The sequence below is a fragment of the Brassica rapa genome, chromosome A06 (assembly GCF_000309985.2).
Source record: "Brassica rapa cultivar Chiifu-401-42 chromosome A06, CAAS_Brap_v3.01, whole genome shotgun sequence".
Lineage (NCBI taxonomy): Eukaryota > Viridiplantae > Streptophyta > Magnoliopsida > Brassicales > Brassicaceae > Brassica > Brassica rapa.
In genome coordinates this window covers 27,429,267-27,450,971 of record NC_024800.2, presented here as the reverse complement: position 1 = coordinate 27,450,971, position 21,705 = coordinate 27,429,267, and the positions used below count along the sequence as shown (strand labels likewise).

General features: G+C 30.9%; 3 protein-coding genes across 10 annotated transcripts; 1 reads left to right on the top strand and 2 right to left on the bottom strand.

Moving 5' to 3' along the window:
• The first annotated feature begins 6,166 nt into the window (after positions 1-6,166).
• Positions 6,167-10,424, top strand: LOC103827707 (protein HAIKU1). 3 transcript variants are annotated; one of them, XM_009103243.2, is made up of 2 exons: positions 6,167-9,350; positions 9,532-10,424. In XM_009103243.2, exon 2 carries the CDS (start codon positions 9,540-9,542, stop codon positions 10,224-10,226), a length of 687 nt encoding a protein of 228 aa, XP_009101491.2. In that variant the 5' UTR covers positions 6,167-9,350; positions 9,532-9,539; the 3' UTR covers positions 10,227-10,424. The 3 variants fall into 3 exon arrangements, with proteins under 3 accessions (XP_009101491.2, XP_009101490.2, XP_009101489.2); XM_009103242.3 differs by having other exon boundaries at positions 6,167-9,374; positions 9,522-10,424; XM_009103241.2 differs by having other exon boundaries at positions 6,182-9,350; positions 9,522-10,424.
• Positions 10,425-12,626: 2,202 nt separating this feature from the next.
• On the bottom strand, positions 12,627-13,829 carry LOC103827706 (abscisic acid receptor PYR1). The gene has a single exon (XM_009103240.3). It carries the CDS (start codon positions 13,561-13,563, stop codon positions 12,838-12,840), a length of 726 nt encoding a protein of 241 aa, XP_009101488.1. The 5' UTR covers positions 13,564-13,829; the 3' UTR covers positions 12,627-12,837.
• Positions 13,830-19,712: 5,883 nt separating this feature from the next.
• Positions 19,713-21,472, bottom strand: LOC103827704 (mitochondrial carnitine/acylcarnitine carrier-like protein). 6 transcript variants are annotated; one of them, XM_033272419.1, is made up of 5 exons: positions 21,263-21,354; positions 21,129-21,229; positions 20,997-21,045; positions 20,494-20,887; positions 19,722-20,420 (listed from the first exon to the last, which is right to left on the bottom strand). In XM_033272419.1, exons 4-5 carry the CDS (start codon positions 20,883-20,885, stop codon positions 19,910-19,912), a joined length of 903 nt encoding a protein of 300 aa, XP_033128310.1. In that variant the 5' UTR covers positions 20,886-20,887; positions 20,997-21,045; positions 21,129-21,229; positions 21,263-21,354; the 3' UTR covers positions 19,722-19,909. The 6 variants fall into 6 exon arrangements, with proteins under 6 accessions (XP_009101484.1, XP_033128310.1, XP_018514960.1 ...); XM_018659444.2 differs by lacking the exon at positions 21,129-21,229 and having other exon boundaries at positions 21,263-21,472; XM_009103235.3 differs by having other exon boundaries at positions 21,129-21,459.
• Between the last annotated feature and the right edge of the window lie 233 nt (positions 21,473-21,705).

Here is a 21,705-nt window from a genome sequence, read left to right as displayed (position 1 = left end):
GTTTAACCACATGTTTAATTAAACGCTAACAACGTTTTCATTTCTGTTAAACATAGTTGACATCGTCTAAATCATGTTAAACAAAGTTGATGTAGTCTCAATCGATGTGTAAAATATGCAAATTTCAAAAGCCTGTATATTTAATGGAAAACAAAAATTAGTTCGTGTGTTAAATGGGTATCCAAAATAGTTAGTGTATTTTATTAGCAAATAAAAACTAGTTCATGTATTTTTAAGGATTTTATTTTCACAATTTAAACACGTGTTTAATTAAATACTAATGTCGTCATCACTTCCGTTAAATATAGTTAACGCCGTCTAAAAAAAATCTTTCCAAATCCATTACAGATATTTGTTTTTCAAATCACACTTAAGTTAGTATTCTGAAAACGAGTTATGTAAATATATTTTAATCAATTAAAACTATTCAAATATAATTTAATAATTTGATATCATATCTCTTTTCTATCAAAATCAATGTTGAAGAAATCACTAGGCGGGTAACTAGGCCTTTTATAAAGGATTAGCGACTACTAGTTTTATGCGTGATTTTTTAATACATATTTTATGTTTATATGAGATATTTTAGTTTTTAGTTTAATTATAAAAGTATTGTGATGAATTATCAAAAATGGATATGCAAAAACAAAAAATAATAATACAAATTTGAAGATTTAAACTAACATTACTGCTTAACTTAACATATTCAGACTGATTTAGATTAATTTTAAACGATTTAGAATAATTTAAATTGGATTTTAGGAAAATCGTTTCGGCTAAGGCCGAGTTCCACCTATACAGGCGCCTAAACGCATTTACCGATTTTTAGAACCTTGATCAAAATTATTAATTTTATGGTAAGAACATTATAATAATATTAAATAATTAATTCAAAATATATGATGTGATATGAACCGTATATCCCCTATATATTAATTGAGAATCTTTTAAATAGTTATAACCTCAAGTTTGTATTAATTAAAAAGAGACCCCATCCTACGTGGCAGTTGTTTATGCTATCTAAAATTTGACGTGGCAGAATTATAAAGCATTTAGAACAAGCATAGTTTAAAAATTCACTCCCTAGCAAAATACAATTTCGGCAAGCATCGACAGTCGCATATCATAGTGGATATCATTATCATTATACGTATTAGTCATGGTCGCATATTATAACTAAATAAATATCATTATATCATTATGTAAGGATAACTATATATTTACGTATTTGCCAATTTTTGTTGAACCATGAAACTCATAATTCACATGTCAAACATTAGTTTGCTGCAATACGAAAATACGACTTAACTGCTTGACAATACGACTCCAACTAATAACTAATAGAAACTGGAGGACATACGTTGTTTGATTAGATTTAACTGTCTCTGAGCACCTCCACTTAACTGTTTGACAATACGACTCTAACTGAACATGTTAATCAGTATTAAAATATTATACATTGTGGAGAAATGGTCGTATAACCTTAGTATAAAACAGTATATACGTTTATTGAGAAACTTTAGATGGTTGAGATTGTTTTGTATTGTTATTGTTGGTTCTCTGTGCCATAATCCTAATCGATGAAAAAATCAGATCGGTTTTGAATATTAATGTTCTCTTCACCATTTACACACATTCAATAACTCTTAGTTACGCAAGTTTTACTTATGTGTTTATTCTTAAATGGTTCGATTAAAGAATATTTATTCAACTTAAAGTTCTATTATATATCGAATATATTTTCCTTGCTAAGCAATTATGTTTGTTGTAAATATGTAAATATTGTATTTAATACCCAAAAGGCCAAAACTTAAACTACAAGGCATGATTTGATACTCAATTATCGTAAGTTAAGGAAATCTTCAATAAGTGCTGAAGTTTAGGTTAACTTCAATTGTTCCAACACATTAATTATAAATTTATATAAGTTTAAACTTAAATTTTTTAATAGATTTCCTAGGTAATAACCTCCGTAATTGGAACATAGAAGATGGTTTTATACGATAAGAAGATGGCTTAGATTTAGTAATTGAATATACTGAATGGAAATTATTTTAAAGAAGCTGCGGTATATGAATATGATTTGGTATATAAACCAATCAACCCAATAAAGAGTAATTAAAAGATAACATTATAATTATATATAAATTATATAATATAAGATAATATATACAATTTTTTTATTGGTACGGTCTTCATACTTTTTTTAATATTAGTTTTAGCGATTAACCCACTTTAATATTTTGTTTTACGTTAAAAAGTTATTTTCATCTTTTTATCAAATTAAAAAATATAATTTTTCATTTTTCATTAACAAATATGTGTGCTAATATTTAGTTATTTAATAATATTATAAATTACTAATTTTTCTTATTTTTGTTGTATAAAACTATTATTATCATAGTAAACTACTAATCACGGAAAACTACTCAAATATAATGATGGAAAACATAGTAATAATGTTACTGTGATACACATATATAGCATAATAAAATTTATGTAAGAGTAATTATATATAAAAGAACAAATATATATACCGAAAACTTTATTACCAAACAAATCTATATATCAAATATTTTTTCTTACTACACAATTTTTTAGAACTTATATTTGGAAATTTATATTGAAGATTAAGAAAAAGCTTTGGCACAAAGGAATGAATTGACTAATTATTTTTCGTAGTTTAAGAAAACGCTAATAATGTTCTTTTGTAGTAGTTAATACTATATATTATGTTAACCTAACTTTCATCCTAATATCCTATATAAGTATCGGTTGCAAACAAAGCATGCCATCATCAAGTACTTAAAGTATAGTATCGGTTGCAAACAAAAAAAACTAATTTTATCTTATTTTGGCCTTAAGTATAATAATAATAATTGTGCTGCTAAATTTTATGTTGTTGTTAATGTGGTCCATAACTAATCATACTTCAAATTATAAGCCTAACTCAATTTGTAGTTATCTTTTTTTTTTTTTTTCCATCTTATGTTGTCAAAAAATATAAAATTTTATATTCTGAAAATTGGTGTAACTTCAAAATTGAAAAATATATAAATCTTATTAACTTTCTCAATACTATATATTTTAACTATATAACTCACCCTGCGCAAAGCGCAGGTCTTATCCTAGTTGTTAAAGACTTAAGAGCATCTCTAACAACTTCCTATCTCCTCATTATTTTAGGGGTCAATCTAACAGCCTATTATCCCCTCCAATTTTAAGAGAATGAATAGTATACCCTCGCTTTGTTGGAAATCTGCTACGACCCTCGATGAAAAGTGAAATTGAACCTTTGTCGGAAATCCAACATAGTCGACTACGAAACACTACTCTAAAGACTAAAAGCTGCACCAGAAAGACACAACCGGAGCGAGAGCCACAACCACAAAGTAAGATTAAACCTTGGATATGAAGAAATTGCGTGAGAAGAGTTGTATGAACATATGCAGGGCAAAGGATCCCTCTCCGGCGCCAGCAAGAAGACTAACCATCGAAGAGGCGAAGATCTTTAGATGGAAAACTTGGCGATCGAGAAGAGACTTGAGAGAAAACTAGGATTCTGTGAGTAAATCAAATATTCGGTTAAAAAGATTTTGTTTTAATTCTATGCATATTTTTTGTGCAACAATTCTATGCATTATATGTCTATTATACGGTCATGTGTAGAATACAACCGAATGGGCCTATTTGGCTAAGGTCACACTCCGCTTTACGTTTAGTCGCCCGATTAATTAGCTAGTCGGATTCTTTTTTCTTTTTGAAAAAGGTTGGTAGTGATCAACTGATCATGGAGATCTGATAATTCATGTTATGTCATTGAGAAAAATCATCAAACTTCTGATTCTATTTCTTTAGTGATATTATGATTTTGACAAGTGGTTTTGACCTCTGAATCACGAATACTGTTGTTGCAGCGGGATAAAGAGGATTCAAGTACATTCTTTTCATATTAGTATATGAAGATCTTGATGAATGAAAGATTGTTATTTATCAGAATCTATATAATAGTTAAAAAATACAATGTTTTTTTCTTGTAAGATGTTTCTTGAGATTATTAAGTAAATATTATTAATCCAGATGTTAAATAATACACTTTTATAGATTTCATTTTGGAATCACCGAAAAGTCCAAATCAATACTAAGTAGTTGAACCAAAACGTTGTTCTCATTAACAATCGGAGATTTCGTCTCAAATTCTTTGAATCCATCTTCACAGGTGACAGGACCATCCATTGCAGTAGACAGAGCAGAATTAACGCTTTTGTAATCGCCCAAATCGACGAATTTCAAAGTATCGTTCAAAGAATCATTAGCATCATCATAAAGTTCGAGACAAGCACGTAAAGGTACCTCAACACCATGTGTCAGGTTCTTCTTGAGAATCTCCTCAGCGATCCTTTTCACGTTAGTTGATTTGGATGCAGCGTTCTTCGTTATTGCTATGATCAATTCTTTGAGACTAGTTGCATTTTTGCTTTGCGGGTCATTTTCAAGATATTGAACACATATGTCATAATTGAGATCTGGATCTGTGGTTGTCGCTTTCTTGCAACAATTTTGGATCAGAGTTTGCGCGGTGGCTAAACAATTGAGGAAGAGAAAGAACACAACAAAAGAAAAGATAAATTTCATTATTTTATTTGTTTCTTTGAAAAACAGAAAAATGAGAACTTATTGTTGAAGAAAATGTAAACTTTCTGATAAGATTTATAGTAAACTGGATCAAAATTTTATGCAGCTAGACTAATATGTCATTTACCAAAAAAAGAAAGAAATATTTCCATAGGATATTCACTTTCATTTTTAGTAAAAAATATTTTATTTTTATTTCATAATATTGGTCAACATTTAATGTTTGATTTCCAACTTTTCATATATGCAAGTAAAATTTAGTCAATTCCATTAGATATGTTTCCATATCATATTTACATGATTGAAATTTAGAATCTATTCAATTTACCATTATGCCACTTTCATTAATATTTTAATTTTTGAAATTTTAGATAGTATGGCAAGAAAGCTTTGAGCAACTCTAGGGCTACAATTTGGAAAACAAAAACCTGAAGCACAGCAACCCAAAAATGAATCTGAACCTAACAAAATCCGATATAAATACTCGAATGATTATAGTTAATTTAAATTATATTATGTCTTGATAGTTATTTTGTAGAATTTAAATTCAGTTACAATATTCTGATAACTAATACTTCCTCCGTTTCAATTAAATTTCGTTGTACAGAAATTTTTTCGTTTCAAAATAAGTATCGTTTTATGATTTTAATACAAAATTTATTAATAGATTCTTTCGTTTATTTTTCTACTAGTTATCTCCCGTGCGAAGGACGTTGTTTGTGTAAGAGAGTTGAAGAGAGCTCATTAAGCTTCACTAAAGCCTTATCAAAATCAATGCCACAAAGTTCTGTTTGTGTTTGCGTTCTTGAGTTAAAAGCCTTTTTTTTGTTATCAACATAAGTTTTTGTTGAGTTTAAATCTGATTGAGCTGTTGTTTTTGGCTCAAGTGTTGTATGTTTTTATTAAACTATATCTTTTTTAATTATTTGGATTGCAAAAAAATTCGTGAATCATTTTGCCAAATTATACAAGTGACGTGATATACAACTAACTTTTCTCCTAAACAACACCATTGTAACCTAATTTAATTTAAAAAAAACACCACTTCACAGTACTGAAAACAAAACCAATCAACTTAAACAAAAAATATCACATTGTAGTAAAGCAATTCATAATTGTGTATAATAAAGAGAGAAAACCAAATAAAAACACAACCAGAATTCGAATCGTCATTGCCGGAGCTGGAGTCGTCATCGCCGAAGCTCGAATCATCATCACCGTAGCTCAAATCATCATCGCCGGAACTCCTTATGTTTTATGGGGAAAAAGTCACAAGAATCGCTTTCTTCTCACTTTCTCTATCATTTTTTCATGTAAAATAAGAAATGAAGAAAAAAATGCGGGTCCATGTAATTCCGTATGACCCGTTTTGGTCCATCCCACAAAAGATCCAGTCTGGCAAAAACCCGTCTCGTGAGGCCCGCAAATTTACGGACGTAGAAAACTTTGTCCTAATACCGTACCGCGACAGTCCTTTACAGGCCAGGTCCGCGGTCCAGATCTATGATTGCCATCTCTAGTATTAATGTCACCAATAAAAATTAAGTCTTTTAACAATCTTTTATTTTCCTTTTATTAAAAACTAAATTTTTAACTTCATTTTACATTTGTAATTCAATTATATCTCATATTTTCTCTGTTTGTTGCACTTTGGATTTGTTCGTTTGATGATAAAAGGTATCAACAACTGAATTATTACTTTTGGTATAGTTTTATAGAATAATGTGATATTTTGCTTGCAATCTAATATTTAATTATGTATTTCTACGTAAAAATTTGTATTTTAACGTAGCATCTTATCAATATTGTTCTCATATTTTTATTTATCTGATAGTTATTTATTAAAGTTTAATAGATTTAACTAAGTAATCACAAACATAAGAATTATAATATAAAATATGTATACTTTTGAATTTAAGTTTGAGGTTTTGTTTTTGGCGAAGAACATTTTAAATTTCAAATATGGAATTTTGTAGACTTAAAAATAAAATGTTTTTTTTGGAGATATCCTAAGTTCATTCTATAGGATTTCCCAACAACATGTACAGTTGGCATACTATCTATTTATGTTATTCAACTGGAAATGTATCGAAGTTATTATTGTCCAGAAAATTATGGTTTAACAACAAAACAAAATGAAACTAAGGAAAAACAAACAACAAAGGTTATCTTTAATTTGCATATTTGAATATATGTTACTCGACTTGAAAGTCAAGGAAATCATCACTGCAACTGGCCTAACTTTCGCACTACGTAATTTCGAAAAAGCAATGCGGATTTGACGCGCTGATTTTGCTTTAAACAGGCACGAAGATAATAGCGTCGTGTCATAATTAGGAATTCATTCTGATATTATATGAATTCTTCAGAACCAAAGAAGAATATAGGCAGCTATATAATTATCTGAAAACTAAAATATTAAACATTAACACGGGCTCTAGATACAAACGAATCAAATGCCCTTATGCTATTGACTAGAAAAAGAAAAAAAATCTCAGATACTTTCAGATACTCTTCCTCTGAATTCTATTTTATTTTGATTAATTTTTAATTCAAAATCTGATTAAAATTTTAATATACCTCTAATAAATGCATGGTCTTGATCATGAAGAAGATATTCGCTTGTGGAAGGGAAAGGTCGAGGTTTATCAACCGGTTTTCAGTACTAAGCACACTTGGCACCTAGTTCGAACGGTAGCAATTAAGAAACAATGGTATGGAGTAGTCTCGTTCCCCCTGGCGACACCAAAATACTCCATACACACCTGGCTCGCTGTGCAAGATCGTCTTGCTACTTGCGATAGATTGGTTAAGTGGTACGCTCAGGTTGAAACAGCTTGCTTGCTATGTAATCACACTATGGAGACTCGGAATCACTTATTTTCGAGTGTTCTTATTATGAGGAGATTTGGAGAGGTTTAGCAGGAAGGATTATGGGAGCCAGATACACCAATAATTGGGACAGTCTGGTTCTCCTTTTAGCTGCTGGAGATTGGGATTGGGATAAGATTACTTGCTTCATACTTCGGTATCTGTTGTAGGCAGTGGTTTACTTGGTTTGGAGGGAGAGAAACCGTAGGAAGCATGGGGAGCATCACCAACCTGCCAGTAGATTGCAGCATATGAATGATAAAATCATTCGTAATAGGATCTCCACAATTCAACATACCGGAAGAAAAAGATATGAAGGAGCAATGTCAGTCTAGTTTGCTTACCACACAAGTTAATCAGATTACTCAAGTGTAAATTCAGATTTTTTAGCCATTTTTGGTAGAAGTCAAGCTGCATTCCTTGTAACAACGTTTTTGGATTGAATAAATTTGACATTCATTCGAAAAAATGCACTTATTTACATGCTATGCCATTTAACTTAATTTTCCTTACTATCTCTACAGAGTGTGATTGGTAGTGGCTCTAGGTACTAGTCATAGCCCTATTTATTTATACAACACTAAATCACTAAATCACAGCAATCATGCTTTAATAAAAAAATCAAAATAACATCTCTTGAAATAACGTACAGCTGTACAAGTGCTCTGTAGAGCCAAAAATCCAGAGCATTTTTTGGAGCTTTCTATAAAATTCTAAAGCAATAAAATCTATAGCCACAACAAAAAGTTTACAAATTTTTTCTTCAGCAAAATTTTTAAAGTCACAGTCATTACCAATCGGACACATAGATCTTTCTTTCATTTTTCATTTTCATTTTTTTCCTCTTTTCTTTTTTCTCTCTTTTCTTTCATTCTTCGATCCAAATCTCTTGTTCTTCGATTTTTTTTATTATGAATTCTATGTTTTTCCTTATGTTTTTCTCTTGTTCTTCAACATATATATTCTTCTTTGAATCTCTTTTATTCTTTTATGAATTCGATCTGTTTTCTTCTTTTTTTTCTGTTTTAGTGGTCTTTCTTCGCGATTTAAGATTTTTCTACGATTTCCTCATTTTTTAATTTGATTTTCTCTTTTAGATCTGGCATGTTACAGTATATATAAAAACTATAAAAGAATTTTTTTAACCTAAAAACAAAGTTTTACAAAGTTATACAGTCATTCAAGTATAACTTTGTATAACTGTAGAACTTGATTAAACTAGGTACAAAGTTTTACAAAGTTGTACCTCGACAATGGTACAACTTAGTAAAACTGTGTGCCTAGTTATACTAAGATGTACAATCGTTTAAGTACAACTTGATAAAATTGTAAAACTTGTAAATTGTAAAATTGTAAAACTTGGTAAAATTTAGAGTTTGGTAAAATGGTAAAACTAGGTGAAATTTGACCTCGATTACTGAGATATAAAAATTTGAAATTGTAAATTACTAAATTTGATTCAGAGGAAAAAATAAGAGCAAAATCAAATTTGTCTTATTTCATTAAATATAAGAGTATGAAAAAAAAACTTTTTTGGTTCTTTGAGATTATTTCTCCAGACGAGACTGATGAATGTATAATTTTTTTTTAAAATCTTTGCAATAAACAAATTTATGTTATTGACACTAGTACTCAACTTGTTGATATGTTTAATCCACTTGTTCGTTATTGAATACTATAAGATTAAGATTGTAAAAGTAAAAAAATTAAAAGAAATATATGAAGGGATGAGAGCAAGAAAGTCAAGAAAGCCATACTTTCCTTTGTTTTTATCTTTAAAGCCTCTTTGGTTTGTTCTTCTTTCTTTTGCAAATCTTCATTTCTCCGGTCAATTCTGAAAACGCGTAAGCTCTCTTTCTCGTTAAAAGGTTTAAAAACCCCTATGATTTCTCTTGTCTTAGAGACTTTCTTTGTTCAAATCTGTGTTCCAGAAACTGTGATTACCTAATAGATTAAGGCTTTGTGGGTTCTCTGCTAATCTCTCTCTAAGAATATTTTTATTCTGTTCTTGTTAGTTTGTTTCAGGTTTAATAATGGATGATCACAATAATGATAATCATCATCATCATCATCTAGGTGTGAATAAGATGGGAAAAAACATCCGTAAAGAGCCATCAAACCAGCAAAATCAACAACAAAATCCTCAAGCTTTGGTTTATAACATTAACAAGACCGATTTCAGATCCATTGTTCAACAGTTAACCGGACTCGGCTCAGCTTCTTCTGTCAATCCTCCACAGTCAACAAACTCAAACCCACCAAAACCTCCAAATTCACGGTTGGTCAAAGTTAGACCAGCTCCTTTGACTCAAGTAAACCGCCCTCCACCTCCACATCCAGTTCAATCGAATCCAATGGCCTCTGAACCGGTTCAACCTATTAACCAATTATCAATCAACCCGGCCGAATCTCCAATCTCGGCTTATATGCGTTACCTGATCGAATCAAGCCCGGTTGGAAATCAACCTCAACCACACAACCAAAACCCGGTTCAGCCATCAACTGGTTTGTTTCCTTCACAACAAACCGGTCCTAATCCAATGTTATTCCAGTCTCCAGTTTCGCAGTTTGTTTTGTCTCCGACGCCAAGATCGCCGTTTCCATTATTATCACCCAATTTCGCGTTTTCACCGCGGTTTTTAGGCGGTAACGAGTCTCTACCTCCGCCATCACCAGGCTTTTTCTTCCCTTTGCTCAGTCCATTATGGAAAAATCAATAGCTTAATAGTAGTGTGTATAAATATAGTCTTGTAAACACAATGTAACATGTATTAGGAAGACAATTGCTCATTTCGATTTATGTATTGGATAATTGGAGTGTTGAGTTTGGATTTAATGCTTGAAAATCAACATTTATATGTTGTTTATCTTATAATATATATAGGGGATACCTTACTAATATATTCTTGACCATTGTCTATTATGTTTGCAACTTACGAAATAATATAGTTGATCAGCTATACAAGACGTCTACGAAACTTGACGACAAACGACAAGGCTATCAAATTTTATAAGCTAGCAATATATATAATATCAAAGTATAAACTCAAATGATAATTATAATAACGATACCAACAAAAAAAAACTAGATAAATTACTATAGACTTACGTTAAAATTTTTGTTACATGTATGTATTAAGGCCTAGAATAGAGAAGTATGGACAAGATAAATTCATGTTTTTTTTAAAGGCTATATTCATGTTTTCGTGAAAATTTATACTATATTGCCTACCTCACCAATTCACCTCTTTCTATGCATATTCTCATTGAATAATAAAGCTCTGAATAGAAATTGAATCAAATGATGTAACCAAAACAAATATGGAGTGGACAAATACTATCAGTTTTTATTAATATGTTTACTATTTTATCTCCATCAAATATGTTCTGCACCATTTCTATATACCAAATACTTAGAAGAGTCTCGAGAGATATTATTTCACCCAAAATAATGATAAAAACAAAAACATAAAAGAGTGAATAAAAATTAAAAGGTTTCGGAAAATAAATGTTCAAAAATCTTCACACAACTGCCATCTATTTAGTGGTACAAATTCTTACAAATATTTTAAATTTTATTATTCCGAAAGTTAGATTATGATTTGTATTCAATAGAGTAAAGTGGTGAAAAAAGTGAATTTGGAAGGAAAGAAAAAAAAACAAAATTGAGAGAGAAACTTTTTTTATTTGATGTAGAGTAACCTATTTTTCTATTTTTGTTTTTTTTTAAGAATAAATAAGCTAAAACATATTTTACCATTGGTGAAAACTAGAGTAACTGTGTATAAATTTGTTTTACTCTACTACAATAATGCTAAGAATACCATTTATGCATATTCTTAGTTTTTTTTGTAATTGAAGAAGGTTAAATCCGGATCTATTAAAGAAACAAATCTAACTCTTGTGTGGAGGTACATCTCACATATAAACTATTCTCTAGACATTCATATAGACCGAAAGCAATAGTTTATCGCATGGCAAAGGAGGAACAAACTTCGGGGTCACCGTATCGAGCTTCCCTTCCACCGCGTGGTTACACACTTCTCTTGGTTTTGAGAAGCTAAACCATAATATCGCTTTGTTGGGTTAGAAAGATTGCCAAAATAGTACAACAACTACCATAAAAGTTTACAAAATGGATTTAGAAAAGAAAAAAACAGTAAACAAAAATTGGATGATAGATTTTTCAAACTTTAGGTACCCCAATCCTACTCATAGTTAAACAAAAGAAGGTTGATGTTAATCATTAAAGTCGTGGTGCTAGAAAATCCTATCATCTAACTGGTTCACACTTCACAGACATCATATCATTAAAGTCTGGGCCCTTTGATTTACACTTTTTATCAATAAAATTTATATTTCACTTTCTGACTTTCTTTTATTAACCAAGTTGGCAGGCAACTTGCAGTACCCACTAGATTTGTTCCTTTCTTTCCTATTGGAATAATACGAGAAGCATCCTCAGATTCTCACCGTACGCTTCGATTTACTCACCCTTTTTGTTTTAACACATCTTCGATTTACTTACTACATATGCCTTTCCACTAATAAAATGTTACTCCCTTTAGTTAAAAAATGAGAGATAATCTCATAATCCGAGTCCAACTTTTGTAAAATCAGTTACCTTATTAATGGGCCTGATTGTCAATCAATCTCTCCCACTAAATGCCCAACTCATCTTTTAGAGTGGAAAATAGTTTAGGAGTAGAGATGCCTTTAAGAATTAAGACTATGGAGTTTGACAAAAAATAATAATCAAAAATATTAAATTTGGAAATTAATGTAGCTTGCCACTAAAACCCCACTTAAGATACCATTCTAATTCCCATTCCCAATTTTGTTTTGTAGTAAATTCTTTTCTAATTCCACTCAATTTCACACTATATTCATGGAGTGAGTTTGTTCACGACAATTATTTAATCAGTGGAATATTTGCTGTCTCAAACAACAACAGAAAAAAATTGAAAATTAGATTGAAGAATCGCCAATGATTTTTTCATTTCACAACTTACAAAGTTTAATTTAAAACGTGTTTCCGCTTCTATTTGCTAATGAAAAATTGTCACACACACTAGCTAGTTGCACTATGGACAAATATTACAAGATACGAGATTAAGAGCCAGATCAAGTTTTTTCTTTCTCAGATGGCTTAAAGTAAAAAGTAAACAGCTACTCTAACGTTGATTTCACTTACCGAACATTCCAGTTTCCAATTATCCAGGAGACAACAATAACGACAAAAGGCAAATTACAATCCAGTAAAAAAAATGTTACAATGGAAAATTTTATTAAACAAAAAAAAAGATGAAATTCCCCAATTTGTTTTCGTGTTCACATCACCGGAGGGTTTCCTCCGTCGCCGGAACTCCGACTCATACCTTCAGTGATCGACGCGAGCTTCTGAAGATTCAGTTTAATCACAGTATCAGCAAACAAACGCGTGTCCTCCTCCGTGTTCCCCTCCGGCACATCCACGACGTACGATTCAAGAACAACGGTCCAGATCCGTCCATCTCTCTCGAACCCATGAACCGTCGTCACCGACTTGTAATTCCTCAGCCTGTGCTCGCCTCCGGTGATGCTAAACCCCGTCACTCTCCGCTCGTCGTCGAGGAGATCGAGCCTCTCCCTCGACGTGTTCGCCGGAAGGCCGCTGATCACGTCCACGTAGCGCGTGCACCCTGCTCGCATCTCGAAGCCTTCTTCGACGGAGCATCTTTTGATGAAGTGTTTGTAAATCTGGGGACGGTCGAAGCGTCTCACGACGGACCAGACGGTCTCCGGAGGGGACTGGATGCGTTGGGCGAGGAGGGAGGAGCAGCGACCGGGACCGAGTTGGTAGGTGTGGAACTCGGTGATTGAGTCGGTTAGCTCGGCGAACTCGTCGTGAGTCAGCTCGGAAGGAATCATTTGGTGATGGAGAGTCTCTTGTTGCTCTTCTCTGATTGGCTCTGAATCTGCCATTGGTGTCGAATTTAAACTTGCTTCCAATTTGGGGTCGGAATCGAAGAGATGATGAAATTTGAAAGAGGGAGAAAGTGTAAAACTATAAATCATTGAGAAAATAAAGGGTAGATACGTAAATTTAAGATTCTTGGTTTTATTTTTAATTATTGGTTACCACATAGATGTCATTAGCCACTGAATCTTTTGTACTTTTATTTGATTTTATTAAACCATGAAATTAACCAATAAATAATTTAGGGGCGTTGAAAGCTTGCATCGTCATAAAAAATAATAATTTAGGGGCGTTGAAAGTTTCATTATATGCTCATATTTTTAAAATATTATTCGTCTTTGTTCGTGAAGCTATTAGCTTAATCTCCTGTATATTAAATGACAAATAATTTTAAAACTTACTTTAAAAGTTTATTGTCAAGGAATATGATGTGGTGACGTGGCTTCACGAAAAACTTTTATTTAGTAAAACACTTATGTGTCATGCAGAGAACGTTTCTTACCAAAACTGTAAATTTAATGATTTCACACTAATATTCTTTTAAAATAATTTTATACCATCTATAATTTGTCGACGAACACTTTTACGTGATAAACCTTCAACTTCAAATTAGATTAGTTGATTTATCAATCTTCTCAATATAATTATAGCATCAATAAAAATTCCTTATTCTTTTATACGTTTATGTTAAAAACGGTAACCCATCTGATATATCGCTATGAAATCGACAGATCCGTAGAGACGACAAAACGATGAAACTTTAGTAAGATGCCAAGTGTTAATGAAAAAACTCTTTTCTCCATACATGCTTTCATGCATTTAGCAAAGCACTCACGTGCTTGATAACCACATATCATTGCTGAATGAGGACGTTGAAAATCTATTTTTAGATAAATGTGTCATACTTGGTTTTGTTACTGCCCGATGAGGTGATCTCTGTTTCGAGGAGACTGAATCACTGTAAATCGTCTCGGCTGAGTGTATTAGTCTTTTCGAGCAAGCAATATAAGCATGCGAGTGCCACTACATTTGCTGCCATGAGAGCTCTGCATCAGATGACTTTGAAGATGAGAAGAAACTTCCATGAACGAACCACTAGCAAGTCTCACGTGTTGGTCGCATCTGGAACAACATTTACAATTTAGAAGGTCAAATAACCTTCAATTTATTTTATTATGCAACTATGTTTTCTGAATTTAAAGGAGTTGTATTTTTTTATTTTACACAGTTATTGTTTTGCTTATAATATGTTATTGATCCACTTTTTTCGATTTTATGTCTTAATCCCTTAAGTCCGTAACTACTACAACGTGCTAGGCAAAATATAAAAAAAAATTTTCCAAAACTTCTTCTCAAACTTGCAAACACAATATTTTAAATTTTAATATTAGAGAACCCATTATAAAAAAGTTTCTCGCTTCGCTCTTGATAACAATCATACTTTTAGTTGTATCTAACTATCGCTTAAAGTATACCTTATGTTATACTTAATCATAATATATAATTTTAACATTAATATAAACATATTATTCCGTACAAAGCACAAAATACTATCTAGTTTATAAAATAAAAGACATAAACCTATAACACTTCTCAATCAACTCCTATAACTAGACTACCGCCCCAATCAACCCCTCTAACTAGATTACCGCCCCTTTTCTTTTAAATCTATACTATTAAAGCATGATCATATTGTCATAATTACCTTAGTCTGCCCTTTCTTTCACTAATATTGTATGTTTCATTAATGGCAATTAAGTAATATTAATAACAAATCTATATTGGGTCATTATTTTTGGATCCTGCCCACATCAAATCTCTCTTGTGCCATTTGGGCCTATTAAAAAATAAGATTCAATTCTCACTTTTTTTTTCCTTTGGGCCATTGAGTCCAAGTTGAAATAATTTTTTTCAATTATTCTTAATTATTATTTTTTTCTTTTCTTAATATAATTTAAGCATTCATAAAAATAATTGAATTTTTTTTATTGAAAAGTATAAATCTTTATTAAAAGTATATAATTTTTTAATTAAAATATTGACCCCATAATAAAATTAATTTATCAGAGTTATACCAACTTAATTCATTAAAAAAATAAAGTTTAATTTTTTAAACATAAATAGTCATTTAAAATGAAATATGATAAATAAATATAAATTTTTTTAAGTCTTTTATAAAATAAAACACAAATATATGAAAATGTGACATTTACTAAATATTTGTCAATTGAAAAAATAAAATAAATAAATCCGCGCTTTGAAAGCGCGGGTCAAAATCTAGTTACAAGTTTATAACTAAGTTATGATTCTAACATAGAATGCAAAATTAGAAAATGACCCCAATAAGAACTCTATATTGAACCAGCTCCTAAAGGATTAGTCAGATTTTTGGATTGGATATCCCGAGTTATCAATAAAAATCTCGTGTACGGGTTCTGTAGAGTGGCAGTTTGTAAATTGTATTACGCTAAAAATATTTCATTTATTTTTGAAAAGGAGAATATCCTCTATATATTAATTAAAAACATTATAATTTTGTTTCGTAGACACATATCATCAATAAGATGATTCTTAGAATCACTAGAAAAATAGTTTGGTTCATCTAATTATATAATAATTTTTTATTAAAATAACCATAAATTCATTATAATGTTATTAATTATTTCCTTAAATAAAAGTTATGAAATTGTCTAATGTGGTTAAAGTATATATGACAATTAATGATTTTGAATAATAAAAATTTGATAAAAATTAGTATATTTTCTTTCATGTTTGTTTAATTTTAAATTATTAAAATAAACTAAACAACCACATTGACCATATAATAAAATTTAAATTTTTCTGTATATGTTATATTTTAAATTTTTAAAAATGACTATAAATAACAAAAACTGTTAAAATCTTATATTCAAATTTTGTTATCCATGATTTAAAATTTTTGTTATGACAAAATAAAAATGATTACAAAATTATATAACTAAAAATTTTAATTTTATTAATTATTAAGATTAAAAATATATATATATATATATATAGTTTTAAATTAAAATATATACTATATAAAATAAACAAATATTTTAATTTCAAATTTTGCTTTGAGCAAAAAAATTTGATAAAAGCTTTGAACAAATATTGATAACTTAATTTTTTTTAAAAAAATATAAATTACTAAAACTATTAATCCCACAATGAAATTTTTGTTATTAATAATTTAAAGTTTTTGCTATAAAAGATACAAATGATAAACAAAACCATATAAGTAGAAAGCATCATTTAATAGACATTAATATTAAAAATATACTATGTATGTTAATATCATTTAAAATTAATTATATATCCTACAAATAGAAAAAATATTGTTTGGATTAATAAAATTGATTTATATGTTCGCGCCAATTTAATTATATATATAATAGTTATTAACTTTTAATTATTTAATATATAATTATTATTTCATAATATTAAAAAACATATAATACATAAAACAACGAAATGGAGCTTACTCAAATTGTCATATGATTAAATTATTTGTTTACATTTATCTTTTCCTAAAGTTAAAGTTAGAAAATAATTCATATATTTATGAATATATTGCTATATATATATATATATATTCTTTTAGCATTATAAAGAGTGCAAGCATCATCAAAAAGTCCATTTGGTCGAACAATATTGATTCTGATCATTGCGAATTCTTTTATTCTAAAATTTGGCGTGAAAGAAAGCTCAAATATATTTTCGTTTTTTAAAGAAGAATCCACTGACCAAATTATAATGGAATATGCATGTAAAAATAAAATATAATAAAAAGTAGTGGAATATACAGTTATACATATAACGACAGCCACACATTTGTATATTTTGGGGGTAGTTACTTTATAGTACATCCTAAAAGGTAATATAATAAACAGTTCTCTAATCATTTATAGTACAATAGTGGTTTATATTGTTGGAGTTATTATAAACAGAGAACATATATATATATATACTTAGTCTTATGAGCAGGACCGGCTTAATGGTGTCATCGACCCTGGGGCAAAAAATGTTTTTAATTTCTAAACTATTATTTTTTAAAAAAAATCTGAAATATATGTTTTTTTCAAAATTTCAAAAGTATTTTTAAAAATAAATATATGGATATAAAAAAATACTTTCATGTAAATAAAATTTGGACCCCTTATCTTATTTTTGATATAAAATACATGTATTTTTTTTTTTTAAAGTCAGACCCTTGTCTATTAAAAAATAAGGGGACAAACAGATTGGGTCCGGGACGGTTTTACCGCTCGCCCCTTATCTAAGCCGGCCCTGCTTATCAGTATCTATAAAATGGAATTGTAATTCCTACTGTCGAATTAGTAGTGAAAACTGCACTATAGAAAGCCACAACTAGATTTCTTTTATAGAATCATATTTGGTAAAAAGATTTTGTCATATCATATTTGATTATTATATCAAGCAAAAATGATTAGTCCTAATTTTGGTGGATAAAATATCAAAGACTTGCTGAGAAGAACTTAGGTTCAAATGAAATATGAAATAATGCCGTCCCAAGAAAATAAATTAGCAACCCAATAAGTTACATCGCCATTTCTTAGGAGATTTTGTCTTCTTCTTTGGCTTGCAAGTTTCATTAGCAAAGTTCTTCTTCTTATTCTCCAGAAATGGTTTCTCAATATTTATCTCCATCTCTGTCTCTTCTTTAATCTTCGTTTCAATTTCGTACATATTATAATAACATGTTTAGTCACAGTTAGCAAATAAACAGAGATTTTAATTGATATCAATCCACAATAGAGAAAAGACGTAAGAACTATGAGGAATATATACAATGTAAACAATTCATGGCTAGTCTATATAAACAGAAAAGTGACATATCCAATCTGCTAAATTCTTATAAAGATTTAAACAATCTGTTCGAAAATTTTATTAGAGTGACGGCATGAAATATCATATGTTGCAGTCAATGACGATCCGTTGCTATGTATATATGATTGCTTTTTGTAAATATGTTAATGAAAAATTCAACCGTCTTATATATATAAAAATAAATAAACAAAAGATATGTACCCTAGGGTCTTGTGGATGTTGCAAGGGAGTATGAAAAGGATTAATGTAGCTATTAAAAATGGGTAATGTCTTTGTCAAATCTCTCTTAATTAATAAGAGGGCTTAATGTTTCACCGGATTCCCCAATTGAAGTAGAAGATGCATATTGTTTTCAAGCTGTGATATATGCACTTTGGTTTGAAAGGAATGTTAGGAGAGTGGGAGATCCAACAATGCCAGCTCTGTGTATGGTGAATCGACTTGATAAGCAAATCAGAAACAGGATAACCTCACTTAGAAGGAAAGGAAGAAAGTATGAGAAAACTATTGAGGTTTGGTTTGGAAGAAGATAACAGATTTTACACAGCTTGATATTCTTTTAAATGTTCCTTTGAATGAGTAGTCTTTGTATATGGTAGCAGTATAAACTCTGTACAAAGGTTTTTTTTGAAATAAAATTTAAAATTTTTTCAAAAAAAAAAAAAAAAAGAAGTAGAAGATGCATTACTAGATTCCAACTCCAAACAAATCTTTTACATATCATACAAAAACCATTAAAGACAATATAAAGAAACCATTAAAACATTAGACTCATTTGAACATAACCATTCTTTAAAACTTATAGTGAAATCATACCTGGAAAAGCCTGGTCTCTAGAGTAGCGATTCTGTCAAGTAACAATCCTTTAAAATAAGCTTCTCTAACCATCATGCCCCTATCAATTAATCCGCGTGTAATAGATGAGCTTTCGCCTTTCCATTTGGGAAGGTTTTGTTGTCTTTCTAGATTATTTGTCTACATTAATCAATATGAAAAACACAGCTAGAATTAATATAACAGAAAAAACACATTTTATCATTGTTGATGGGAAAGAAAATTTTACAACGAAATCTAAGTGATCAAGCCTAGAGAGCATAGGCACTGAAGAGAGTGAATGTCTTTGTTGCTCCATCGTCTCCATTAGACTTTGTAAGTTTTTCTCAAAAAAGATATTCATTTTTGTTTTTATAGTGGAAATGCAATGTAAATAAGAAAAAAAAACAAAGGATAAAGCGGTTATAAATTCCCTCCTTTTTTCTTGTTGACACTCAACTATGCAAGTACTAGTCATACGCTAGTTAGATAGCCTCCACAACATATAAAAAATGAGCCTGCATCTACTTTTGGCCAGACCATAGATGGAAAACAAATTCTTTTCAGAAATAAAAATTTCTAAGCTGAATCATATAAAATCAAGTAAATATATAGTGTTAAATACAATTGTGTAAAGAAATACACAGTATTTTTGCCGAAAAATTAGAAGAATCATCCAAAAAAATTGCTGAAAATTTAGAAGATTAATAAATTGGAACATTCAACAAATCGAACCAAAAGTTAAGACCAAACCAAACTGATTTACCCCAAGCTTGACCTTGTCTTCTCATATGCCAAGAAGCAAGCAGCATTAGCAAAAACACTCCTACCCATGGCAGGACCAAACCCTTTATACAAACCTTTAACTCCTTCAGCTTTCAAAATTTTCCTAAAAGCATCCATTGAACCCCTGTACTTAGGGTTCTTATAATCATCTACTTGAAGAACACTCTTCATAACATCGGCCGGGTAAACAATTCCCCAAAAGGACGCACCAGCAACTCCACCAGCCATGATCAATGATCCTTGTCCTAAGCTTGAAGTGTCAGAACCACCGGCTAAGAACCGCTTGAAAGCTTCGTAGGTGGCAAACATTGTTGCGTTTCCGGGGATTTCTCGGGCAAACGTAGGGAACAAACCTTTGAATAGCCCTCGTGCTCCGCCTTCTGATCGTAGCACATGACGGGCTACGTCCATTGGTCCACCGTATTTCACGGCTGCAACGACTGAGCTTGTGGTAGAGGCGCAGGCTAGTGCACCTTGTGCTTGCAACCTGATAGCGAAACAATAATGAACACACACACAAAGAAACATCTAAACCAGGATGATTTGCAAAAGAACCTGACCTGCATTTGACCAGCTCTGTAGGACAAGCAAGGAACGAGACAGCAAAACCAGCGCCTGAGCCGCACACAAACTGTTGACTAATGGTCAATGGAACTCCAAGATCGGACCTAAGCAGCCCTTCCATTTGACCTCTCACGGTGAACAAAACCGCATTTAAGGCAGCAACGGTTGCAAGCGGAGCTCCCATACCTTTGTACAAACCTTTAGGTCCTTCAGCAGCAACGGTCTGTCTAACCGCATCGAAGGCACCGGTGTACCGTGGTGGTTGACCAGGTGTTGGAGCCGGTTGGCTCTGGAGTTTGACCTTGATTGTGTCAAATGGATGACCTACGATTATCTGAGCTGCTCCTCCAACAGTCCCTGAAGCTAAATCTTTAGCCGCATCCGCCATCTCTGATAAACAAAAGATCAACCAAGTTTTCTCAGAATCATTCAATATCAAATCTTTCTGTTAAATAATAATAATAATAATGATAGTATTTCAGATTAACACGTTGTTGACCTGAAACAAGTTTGACTAAGTTTGGTGTAGACAGAACATCTAACAGTTCCTGTCAGAAAATAGGATTTTAGTTTTCCGAAAAAGTTGGAAATCTTATGATACTCAGATTCTAAAAAAAGGTAAAATCCTTACAACTCAAATGCAATCCAATTACAGTCAATTTGGAAGATGAAGAAGGCAATGAGGTGAAATTAGATCGAGAGTTATTAGATATATTCTCTCTTATCAGTTACCAGGGTTTTTTTTTTTTTGAAAAAGAGAGTTACCTAATAAAAAGAATGCAATCGATATCAAATGGACTTAATAAAACGAATAGATTCAGAGACACAAACAAGGGATCCGGTAAAATCTAACTACTTTCAAGTGGACATAAAAGTTCTAATCACTCCAACTGTTTTCTACGCTATAAAGGATGGTCGAAGGCGCTTTGCAGAGACATTATTGGGATTCGATTTTAAATTTTTTTTTTTTCCAAGTTGGTTGCGAAAGTGTTAGATGAGCTTTAATTCCTTTATCTGTCAGTCTAATCCTAATAAAGACGCCACATTAGCTGGTCAGAAGTTCAATCACCCGCCGGATATATGAACCGAAAACCAGATTTATTTGGTTTGGTTTGATTTTATTTATTACGGTTCCAGTTCTTTTTTCCAGACCAACAAATTCCAATTTTTTTTTATTGTATATCAGTTAGGTTTGATCTTATTTTCCA